An 11,721-nucleotide genomic window follows, 5' to 3' on the forward strand; every position below is an offset into this window, starting at 1 on the left:
TACAACTAATAGTAATAATAAACCAAAGGGTGTGCCCAAAGTACAATTCCAGTAATTAATACAAAACGTCACATTTTAAACAAATGAAACAGCAACGTAAATCACATCATCACAGTACTCAAGACTACACAGTGTAAGCAGCCGATTTAAAACATGAATACTATCTGACATACTTCGAAATGTACCTAGTTTAAGTACTGTATGGAAATTCCAATCCCGCTAAAAGGATTTACCGTAAATGAGTTCAGTGTGTCCAACTTTTCATTGCAGTGTTATATTTCACAATTTTCGTGATGCAGTGCTAACTAAAGCTTGCGAGCAAAGTTACACAAAACATGGCGATATTAAAGGAGATTGTACCTTTCTGATACTTTAAGGCTATAGTGTCCCCATTAAAGAAAAAAGAAAGAAAATAGACCCTAAATGGCAATAAACAAAGCTGATAATGTGCAGTATATACAAAACGTATTCATGAAAGGTTAAAATTCTTTGCTTTCGTTCTCACTGGCCAGTTCCTCAATGTTTTGTGAGCAATACTACAATACATTTTGCAGTAAAGTGGATTTTTTTTTTTTAATGAGAGATATGATTTTTAATATGGTAGTCCAAATCAGAATAAAGCGAATGTTATCATGTGTACTACACTATAGTAGTGAGATATATGCAGCACAATCTGCCATGGAGCCAAACGACTACCATTATAAATGTATAATAATCATAGCGATGGGTTACTAAAAGATTGTGCGCCACACGTTTTTAACTCTAAGGAGGGGGCAGATTTACTCAGAATTTAACGCACTTGGCACAGGACCAATTACGTAGGTTAATATTTAACAGGCATAGTCCCTTGCTTTCGGCACATTTCTTCTCGTCAGTCAACTAGGAGAAACGCTGCCGACAAATTTCTCTTTATAGGGTTCCATTTAATTTTAAGATGATGCCGAAGTCTAACGGCGGACGAGCTAAAAATCCACCTCCTAGCAGCGCAAAACCCCGAACTCTTCCGAGAGTGAAAAGCCCGATTGCATCCACCCCACTAACAAAAGACCCTGCTCCGTCCACACACAAACCGACTGCAAGTCTCGAAACTAAAACCCGTCCGCACCCAAAAGAGCCGACTGCTAAACAGACTGGAACTTCTCCAAAGTCTACCCGTCACCCAGCTCCGAAAACCAGACCGGACAAGAGATCAGAGGGTCCTGAAAAGAGGGCCTGCCGAGCATTAGCAACCGACAGCCCGAGTGGTCCCGTGAAGAAGGGTGGTGCCGGATTTAAGAAAGTCACTTCTGGAAACAAAGATCTGTTGGGAGTCTTGGAAAGCTTGAAGATCAGCAAGCAATCGAGGTCTAAGGCGACAGATAAAGTTAATGATGTGATTGACTCCATTGTTAAACACGTTAAAACATCCAGCGAATACTTCCAAGACATCGCAAAACTTCCTACTGGTAGTTACTATGAGAATGTCAAGGTAAGTTAATCAAAAATAACAATTATTTGGTAACATATCAGTAAAGGACATCTGCCTGCTGCGATTGCAATAATTCAAGTTTACGTTTTCCTCGCTCTCACTGGACATGTTATCCCTATCCTACTACATCGATTAAAAAAAAAAAAAAAAAGAAGTCTCTGGGTCCACGCCGTTCAATTGCAGTTCACTGTAGTATTTTAAGTAGGTCTACTACTAATCATCGAAAGCTGTCTGCGATGTCCATTTAGCTGGAGCGTATTTTTAGAACTGAGGAGCTGATTAAAGCGGGAAGGATTTATTTACTCAAGGCGTTCTAGCCCATTGTTATAACCTCCTCTCCATACCCCAGACACATCAGTCAAACATTAAAACTACTTCGTGTTGCTTAATTATCGAGTTAGGAATAACACTGTAAATTTTATTGTATAGATTTAATGTCCCAATTGTTTTTTTCATGTATAATGCTAGTTGTGTTCATGAGTGGCAGTGTGGTTAAAGTGGTTATTATTATTATTATTAAAGGATTTTGTGCATGTCTGTACGTGATAGTTGAATCTTCCAAGAAATCATTATACAATAAACAATGCTGTTTTCAATAAAGCAGTTACATTTAAGATGTGAATGGTTTACAAAACCTTCTTATAATAACTACCAATAGACTTCAGACAGGTGTTTATATATATATATATATATATATATATATATATATATATATATATATATATATATATATATATACACACACACACAACACAATAGCCTAGAACTGAACAGACAAAATAAATACGTGTACCTAGCGCTCCAGGTGCGGTTGCCACCTGGCCCCATAATTCCGGAACACTGCGAGACAGAACAGGATTTTGAAGTTGCCTTTAAACGGAAGGAAATCAACATGTGAACTGAGTCCTAAACCTTTTCTAAATTGATTCTGGTGATTAATTATCTTGAGGCAGCATGACAATACAATAATAGCTTTTAACAAATGAAATAAATAAATAAGAACATCATCAATATTTATTTATTTTATTAATAGTTTTAAAAATATATATTTTAAAGTTTCTTTATAGTTTCTAATAGTATATCACCTTCTCCCACTGAAATCATTAATACTGAGCAGCTGTTCACTATTCCTGACACCAGACAGCGTGAACACTGGATCAGTGTTGCTATTTAATTGGGAGAGTCAATGTAAATTAGGGCTATATATTACAAATAATAGGATATAAATAGCATCTTTTAAATATTGAGAACTGAAATATCATTTTGTACAAAATACAAATAAATATCTTGAATAAACCTACACATGTTTATTCAAGATGCTTTTTTTATTTTGTAAGATTTGTATTATCACAATGATTCGGATAATTAAGAAGCAGCATAAATTAAGCAAGTGCTTAGTGTTCAATTTACGTGTTTATTGCTTTCAGTTTAAGGGCAACTTAAAAACCATGTCCCGTCCCAAAGTGTTCTGGAATTATGGGGCCAGGTGGCAACCCTAGCTCCAGGTAAGATTTTGAGTCTGGTAGTAAAGGTACCCTCTAATTTTAATATTGAGAGAATAAAATGTATTTTCACGGGGTAAAATGCAACATTACCTTGAAGTCACTCTGAGTTCTCTCGATAAACGCTGTACAATCTTTAATGGTAATGGGGTAGGCATTACAAAATAGACTTCCATTTGTAATGAACGAGCCCTGGAGGATTTCACCTTTACCGAAACTGTATATCGTGTCGGCCTTCAGTGTATTGTAGAGGATCGGCGGTTCAAATCCGGACAGACAAACGTACTATAATAAATACAAATGATTACACATTTAACTGCAATGTTCCTTTTGAACTCCTGTACAACCACACTTGTGTTTTATACGGTTCTTAATTTTTTTCGAGGTATCACACTCACTCTGCAAATGAATTACGTTACTTATATTTTGACATTACATTCTTAAACGCAGTGAACATGTTAAAACTTCACTGTAAAGCGTTACAGATAAATCAGATAATGAAATGCACTGATACGTTATAAAACAGTACGTTTAATATTATGGGCACCTTTGTTTAGAGGTTGCCAATTCGATTTGAAGCTGCACTGGGGTGTTTACGCTTCATAAGAACGTAAGTGTAACCCGCTACATAAAGTGTAGTGTTTTCCCTAACACAAGTAGAGAGCTTTTTTCCATGGAGAGTCAATGGAGGCATAAAAAATTTTACTGGTTTGTGCTGGTTTTCGCCATGTTTAAAAATGCGTACAACTTTTGAAGTAGATTTCACATTTGACCAAGGCCTTTCAAAGAAAACAGCAGCATTAGCAAATTATGAGAATATATCATTATTATGAAAAATGCTATTTTCTGAGCACGGTCCGGTTCCGCGGCGCATGAGCAGAAACATCGCTCTAAAGAAACGATGCAAGTCCATCTGTGTGTAGGAAAGAGAGGGTGGTGAGTGTATTTATTATTCTTAACATTGGAATTAAGTTAAAACCGTGTTTAACAATCTTTTAAATTTTATATATATATATATATATATATATATATATATATATATATATATATATATATATATATATATCCACATATGTTAGGTTATTACAATTAAACAGTAAATTACATAATATACTGTATTTTGTGTAAAGTGAAGTTAAGGTATATATTTTGTGGTTAATTTTTGGATTCTAATTGATACATTATTTTGTTTATAAGCTATTAAATATGGGTGCTTAATAGAAGGACAGATTATGAATATCCAGATCATACAGTACCCCCAACTACATACATGTGCGCCACTATCTCGTTATATAGTTTTGCAAAAAAATACAGTAATACATGTTGAGGAAAATGCAATACTTTTATTGTATTAATTTAATACACACATTGCAATATATTTAATAAAACAAAAAGAAGCATATTCATTAAATCATTTAACATTGAATATCCCTTGGAGCACAGTCAAGTCAATCATTAAGAAGTAGAAGGTATATGGCACCACCCAGAATCTGCTTAGAGCAGGCCGTCCTCCCAAACTGAGTAGCTTGGTAAGAAGGGCATTGGTCGGAGAAGCCACCAAGAGGCCAATGACAACTCTGAAAGACCTACAGCGTTCCACGGCTGAGATGGCAGAAACTGTCCATGTGTCAACAGTAGCTGAGGTATTCCTGTATGGAAGAGTGGCAAGAAGGAAGCCATTTCTGAAAAAAGCCCATGTAAAATCCTGCTTGGAATTTGCAAAAAAGGCAAAAATTGAACAATTTGGCTTAAATGCAAAGCGTTATGTCTGGCACAAACCCAACCCACCCCAACACAGCACATCACCCAGGTAACACCATCCCTACTGTGAAGCATGGTGGTGGCAGCATCATGCTATGGGGATGCTTTTCATCGTCGGGGACTGGGAAGCTTGTCAGGGTACAGGGCAAAATGGATGGAGCTAAATACAGGCAAATCCTTGAGGAAAACCTGCTTCAGTCTGCAAAAGACCTAAGACTAGGTCGGAGATTCACCTTTTAGCAGGACAATGACCCCAAGCATACAGCCAAAGCAACATTGGAGTGGCTTAAAAACAAGAAAGTGAATGTCCTAGAGTGGTCCATTCAAAGCCCGGACTTGAATCCGATTGAGAATCTGTGGCAAGACTTGGAAAATTGCTGTCCACCAACGATCCCTGATCAACTTGACAGAGCTTGAACAATTTTGCCAAGAAGAATGGGTGAATATTGCACAGTCCAGATGTGCAAACCTGGTAGAGACTTACCCCAAAAGACTCACAGCTGTGATTGCTGCCAAATGTGGTTCTACCAAGTATTGACTCAGGGGGGGTGAATACCTATCTAACCAAGACATTTCAGTTTTTTTTTTTTTTAAATTTTCATTAACTGTTTCACAATAAATCTCTTGCCTCTTCAAAGTGTTGTAGGTTGTGTAAGTCAAAGGAAAAAAAAACATTTAAATTCATCAAGATTTCAGGTTGTAACACAACAAACTGCGAAAACGTCCAAGGGGGGTGAATACTTACTATAGGCAGTGTGTGTGTGTGTGTGTGTGTGTGTGTCTATCTATCTATCTATCTATATATATATATATATATATATATATATATATATATATATATATATATATATATATATATATATATATACACACATACATACACATATACACACACACACACACACACACACCACTGCAAATTTTTCTTAAATCAGCATCTCTAGATGTATGGCAGCCATTCCATTCCAGTGTCTGTTGAATTCCAACACAGGCACACCTCATTCTACTGAATGAGGTACTGATTAGGGGATCACCTGAACCAAATCTTATTTAATGAGGAAAAGTATAAAAACCACTCCTGTGGTCATCACTATCCTCTTGCAATAGGACCAGCTGGATGGCAAAACAGTGCTAGTAGTACCTCAAAAGTAATTGGAATCAAAAAATAACTATTGACCATGCCCAAAGAGTTGAAAAGGAAAGTTTTGAGTGAGGAAAAGAAGGGTTAAATTCTGGCTTTACTGGCAGAGGGATACAGTGAGCGTCGGGTTGTTTGCATCCTTAAAATTTCAAAGACGGCGGTTCATAAGAACAAGGTCAAGCAGCACACATTGGGGACAACAAAGCTACAGACCGGCAGAGGGCGAAAACGACTCTCCACTGACCGGGATGACCGCCAACTCATTCGAATGTCACTCAGCAACCGTAGGATGACATCAAGTGACCTACAAAAAGAATGGCAAACGGCAGCTGGGGTGAAGTGCACGGCGAGGACGGTTCGAAACAGGCTCCTAGGGGCAGGGCTGAAGTCGTGCAAAGCTAGAAAAAAGCCCTTCATCAATGAGAAGCAAAGAAGAGCCAGGCTGAGGTTTGCAAAAGACCATAAGAATTGGACCGTAGAGGACTGGAGTAAGGTCATCTTCTCTGATGAGTCCAATTTTCAGCTTTGCCCAACACCTGGTTGTCTAATGGTTAGACGGAGACCTGGAGAGGCCTACAAGCCACAGTGTCTCGCACCCACTGTGAAATGTGGTGGAGGATCGGTGATGATCTGGGGGTGCTTCAGCAAGGCTGGAATCGGGCAGATTTGTGTTTGTGAAGGACGCAAGAATCAAGCCAAGTACAAGGTTGTCCTGGAAGAAAACTTGCTTCCTTCTGCTCTGACAATGTTCCCCAACTCTGAGGATTGGTTTTTCCAGCAGGACAATGCTCCATGCCACACAGCCAGGTCAATCAAGGTGTGGATGGAGGACCACCAGATCAAGACCCTGTCATGGCCAGCCCAATCTCCAGACCTGAACCCCATTGAAAACCTCTGGAATGTGATCAAGAGGAAGATGGATGGTCACAATCCATCAAACAAAGCCGAGCTGTTTGAATTTGTGTGCCAGGAGTGGCATAAAGTCACCCAACATCAATGTGAAAGACTGGTGGAGAGCATGCCAAGACGCATGAAAGCTGTGATTGAAAATCCGGGTTATTCCACCAAATATTGATTTCTGAACTCTTCCTAAAACATTAGTATTGTGTTGTTTTAAAATGAATATGAACTTATTTTCTTTGCATTATTCGAGGTCTGACAACACTGCATCTTTTTTGTTATTTTGACCAGTTGTCATTTTCTGCAAATAAATGCTCTAAATAACAATATTTTTATTTGGAATTTGGGAGAAATGTTGTCAGTAGTTTATAGAATAAAACAAAAATGTTAATTTTACCCAAACACATACCTATAAATAGTAAAACCAGAGAAACTGATAATTTTGCAGTGGTCTCTTAATTTTTTCCAGAGCTGTGTGTGTGTGTATATATATATATATATATATATATATATATATATATATATATATATATATATATATATATATATATATATATATGTGTGTGTGTGTGTGTGTGTGTGTGTGTGTGTGTGTATGTATTATTTTTTCACAGATTTCTGAACCAGATGAATTTGACATTATGCTGACTATACCTGTCCATAGAGTGCAATTGGAACAATTTGATTCAGGGGGCGCTTTCTACAGTGTGTCGTTTAAAAGAAATCCCAGAAGTCCTCTGGAGCACTTCTTATTGAAGGATGGGACGCTGTCTGCACACAACATGCTCTTCGAATTCAGGAAGCATGTAAAAGAAGCGACAAAATCACAGAAAGGTTGGTAGTTTCATAATGTTAACAAGAAACAGGCTATATCCGATCTCCACATTGAAAAAATCCAGCAAATCAGTATCTGTAATTCAACACATCAGTAGTCTTACAGCCTGTGGCAGAATTGGTTATTAAACTGTTCTTTGCTACACGATTAAGAAACTATTATTTCTAAATAAATGGTTTGATAGGGCCTTCATTTCACGCTCCAGACAGACAGACCAGTGCCATTTGCTGTCTTGGAGAAACTTGATGTGTTCATTGTTCAAACACAGTGTACATGGTTTCCATAGGCTTCTTGTTATTGAAAGAAAAGTATGTAATATGCATGGGTACAAATACAATTTACCATTAGAGGGTGAAAGGGTATGTAAAAGAAATGTGTTAGCTGAAAGTGCCATCCACCGACAGCATCCCATTCTCTCTCCTTTATAAAAGATGTACAGGTTGAGAGGAAGAGAAAGGGGTGCCCTGCTGTTACCTTACAGGTCAAGGAAATCTCAGTGGATATCGTCCTGGGGCTGGAAGTCCATTCAATGAGCTGGCCACCAATGACGAAAGATGGCTTCAACATTGTTGACTGGCTGGGGACCAAAGTGAAAAAGGACTTTAAGTTAAAACCTTTCTACCTTGTGCCAAAATATGTTGGCAAAGGATGGGATGAAAAGGAAGGAATCTACGCAAGGGGTAGCGTGTCTCTTTTTTTCATACCAGTTATGCCAGCCGTGAGTTCGATCAGAAAAGCAGGTGTTTGGCCCAATTCTGCCACACAGCACTAGTCTTGTCCTCAGTTTGTATTAGGTGTGATACTAATATGCATACTTTGTGTGCATTAATGCTGACCTATTTTGTTAAAAGGAGACACTATGCTGCTGTAGCAGCAGTATGTACTGTAGTGCTTTTAGTCATGTATCACGATACTCATTTTACAATAGTGTGTATTTTTAAAGTATTAGTTGTCTTTAAGTAGTCTAGTTTTAGAAAGGATAACAGTTTGAAAGTTATTTTTAAGTCATTATTTGAATAAATATAGTAACTCGAAGGGAATTAAAGATGGCAGTCAATGCTTTGAGAATGTACCCCACTACCCAAACAATCCAAACTTTCCTTGGCGTAGAGGCAATTGGCTTCATCGTGGAATCAGAAGACACCCACTGACCCATTTCAGTTCTCCAGAGCTGTTGTGGGGAACTGCTGTGGTGAGGGAATATAGTTAGTCATTCTGAAATTGGGAAGAAAAACGGGGTAAAATAATTGGGACTATAATTCTTTTTAAAGGACAAAAAAAAAAAAAAAAAAGATATCTGGCTTTATTTTTCATCAGTAGGGGGGGAAATGAATAACCTACGTCAGCTTAACAATGAGAAAATGTACTTTCACGTGGACGTTTTGGGGAACTGTAAGTTTCATAATGCTTGTCAGCAAATTTGATAGGAAACTGGCATGCAGTACATTGTCACGCATAAGCAAAAAACAAAAAAAATGAATCACAGGGTCCTACATATCTTACTTCCATCTGATGTTAACTGACACCAGAGAGAGTTTCTGACTGGAGTGCTCCCTGCATTTCCGATTATTCAGAACATGTGTAAAATTAAATCTTTCCTTAATATAATTTTGTTTTCAGATGTATGGCGTATTTCATTCTCCCACATTGAGAAGGCAATTCTGAGGAATCATGGCAGTACAAAGACCTGCTGTGAGTCCGGGGGTTCAAAGTGTTGCAGGTATATTGCATAGTGCCCTGAAGCACTGCTCTTTTTAATCCTTTATAGACTCGTGTTGTGCCTTTTGCAGTTCTTTTGAATTTCACTCCAACATTGGAATTTTAGTGTCATGATATGTCTGTATTGTAATCGTGTTCCTTTATATTGCTGATATGTGACACAGCTTTTAAGTCACAGTTGGCTGCTTTTGATAACAACATAATTATTAGTTGCCACACTGTTCTGTAATACAGCTGAATGCGTGACTTGTTGCAGTGAGCACTAGGCTGCTGGAAAAGCACGTATTTGATAATGAAACCATTCAGAGGTCCGATTATCTAGACTCGCAACAGTTACTGCATGTGTGTAATTGTGCATTACTCGTTCTTAGTTGTAATCTTTTTGTTTGCTCTCACAGGAAACAATGTCTCAAACTTCTGAAGCACTTACTAAACGAGCTGAAAAAGAAGCACCCCAAGGAACTGTCCAAGTTCTTCTCCTATCAAGCAAAGACAGTTTTGCTGCACGGCTGTGTCAAGAGACCGAAGGACAGCCAGTGGGAGTTGGCTCATCTTGATGACTGTTTTCAGCAGCTTTTGGATGATTTCATTAAGCATCTAAAAACAGGGAGCCTTCCTCATTTTTTTGTACCCACTTACAATCTTTTAGAGTCCTGCTCTGATTCAAAAAAGCAAGAGTTCCTAATAAACTGTATTGATTCTGAAAGGAACAACATGTTTCCAATCTTTAAGTAAGTATGACCAGACTATATTAAGTCTGGTTCTGACTTCAAAGAAAAATAATAAAAAAAAAAAACAATTAAAAATTGCTACATTTAAACAAAGTTTGTTGGAAAGTATTACTGTTAAAGTGAGTAGTTTATTGATTCATTATTTTATATTTACAAACTATAGAAAACATTTTCAGTTATATATCAGTGTAAGAAATGTGTCTTCATTTGCATGTAACTTTTTGAGAAAAAGTTTTTTATTGTGAAATAAACATTGAAGTATAGACGCATTGTCAGTTGTTAATATACCGAGGACCTTTAGATTTTTTTTCAGCACAGTACTGGCATCTAAATCACACCCTATGCTGTAGACCATTATAGATAAACTGAGCAGATTTAAGATTTAACCTTGTTTTCATTAACATATTCTAATAAAAGTTATGTCCAGTGATTAAATATTGGTGGTTGTATCATTGCTATAATACTATTCTCAAAAGTGGGGTTTGGGACACTCCGGGGGTAGTGATGTAAACCACTATATGTAATGGCTACAGAGGATTTTTTTGGTCAATAAGTGGATCATGCAAGACCAAAGTCACATGATCAGGGTTGGCGACTTTTTATTTATTTAAAAAAATATAAAAAAATCTGTTTTATTTAAATAAAATAAAAAAAAAAAATAGATGAGCTAGTACCGTAGTTGCAGCTCTACCTCCAAATACTGCAAATGTAATATTTTTATATGTTGCAAATGGTGGTTTGTGAACAGTTACATACCAAACCTAATTACTCAATCTTAAATGAATACATATTTATCATTGTGGCATCCTCTAAATATGAACTATAATGTTTTGCCTTTCAATAAACTAGTTATTGCATCAGCTCAGTCTTTTCATTTACACTGAGAATGATAGATACATCCTTTAACAGCCTTTTCAGTGGCAGGGATTTTATATATATATATATATATATATATATATATATATATATATATATATATATATATATATATATACACACACACACACACACACACACACCAAAAATATAAAACGCAACTTGTAAAGTGTTGGTCCCATTTTTCATGAGGTGAAATAAAAGATCCCAGAAATTGTCCATATGCACAAAAAGCTTATTTCTCTGAAACTTTTTGTACAAATTTGTTTGCATCCCTGTTAGTGAGCATTTCTCCTTTGCCAAGATAATCCATGCACCTGACAGGTGTGGCATATCAAGAAGCTGATTAAACAGCATGATCATTACACAGGTGCACCTTGTGCTGGGGACAATAAAAGGCCACTCTAAAATGTGCAGTTTTGTCACACAACACAATGCCACAGATGTCTCAAGTTTTGAGGGAGCGTGCAATTGGCATGCTGACTGCAGGAATGTCCCCCAGAGCTGTTGCCAGAGAATTGAATGTTCATTTCTCTACCAAAAACTGCCTCCAACGTTGTTTTAGAGAATTTGGCTGTACGTCCAACCGGCCTCCCACCCACAGACCATGTGTGACACCAGACCACTGATGTCAATGTTGTGAACAGAGTGCCCCATGGTGGCGGTGGGGTTATGGTATGGGCAGGCATAGGGGTATACGGGAAAATGCCAGTTTGAACTGCAAGGTCTAGTTGCACGGCTCAAGACTCACAGGGAGAAATGTGTTGCTCAGGATGGTGAATGACTGG

The 11,721-nt window shown here is 37.5% G+C and overlaps 1 protein-coding gene across 1 annotated transcript; it reads left to right on the forward strand.

The window, feature by feature from the left end:
- The first annotated feature begins 740 nt into the window (after positions 1-740).
- On the forward strand, positions 741-10,492 carry cgasa (cyclic GMP-AMP synthase a). The gene is made up of 5 exons (XM_041252049.1): positions 741-1,468; positions 7,387-7,606; positions 8,039-8,287; positions 9,228-9,327; positions 9,725-10,492. Exons 1-5 carry the CDS (start codon positions 935-937, stop codon positions 10,059-10,061), a joined length of 1,440 nt encoding a protein of 479 aa, XP_041107983.1. The 5' UTR covers positions 741-934; the 3' UTR covers positions 10,062-10,492.
- Positions 10,493-11,721: the final 1,229 nt, after the last annotated feature.

This window comes from Polyodon spathula, chromosome 6 (assembly GCF_017654505.1).
Source record: "Polyodon spathula isolate WHYD16114869_AA chromosome 6, ASM1765450v1, whole genome shotgun sequence".
Classification (NCBI taxonomy): domain Eukaryota; kingdom Metazoa; phylum Chordata; class Actinopteri; order Acipenseriformes; family Polyodontidae; genus Polyodon; species Polyodon spathula.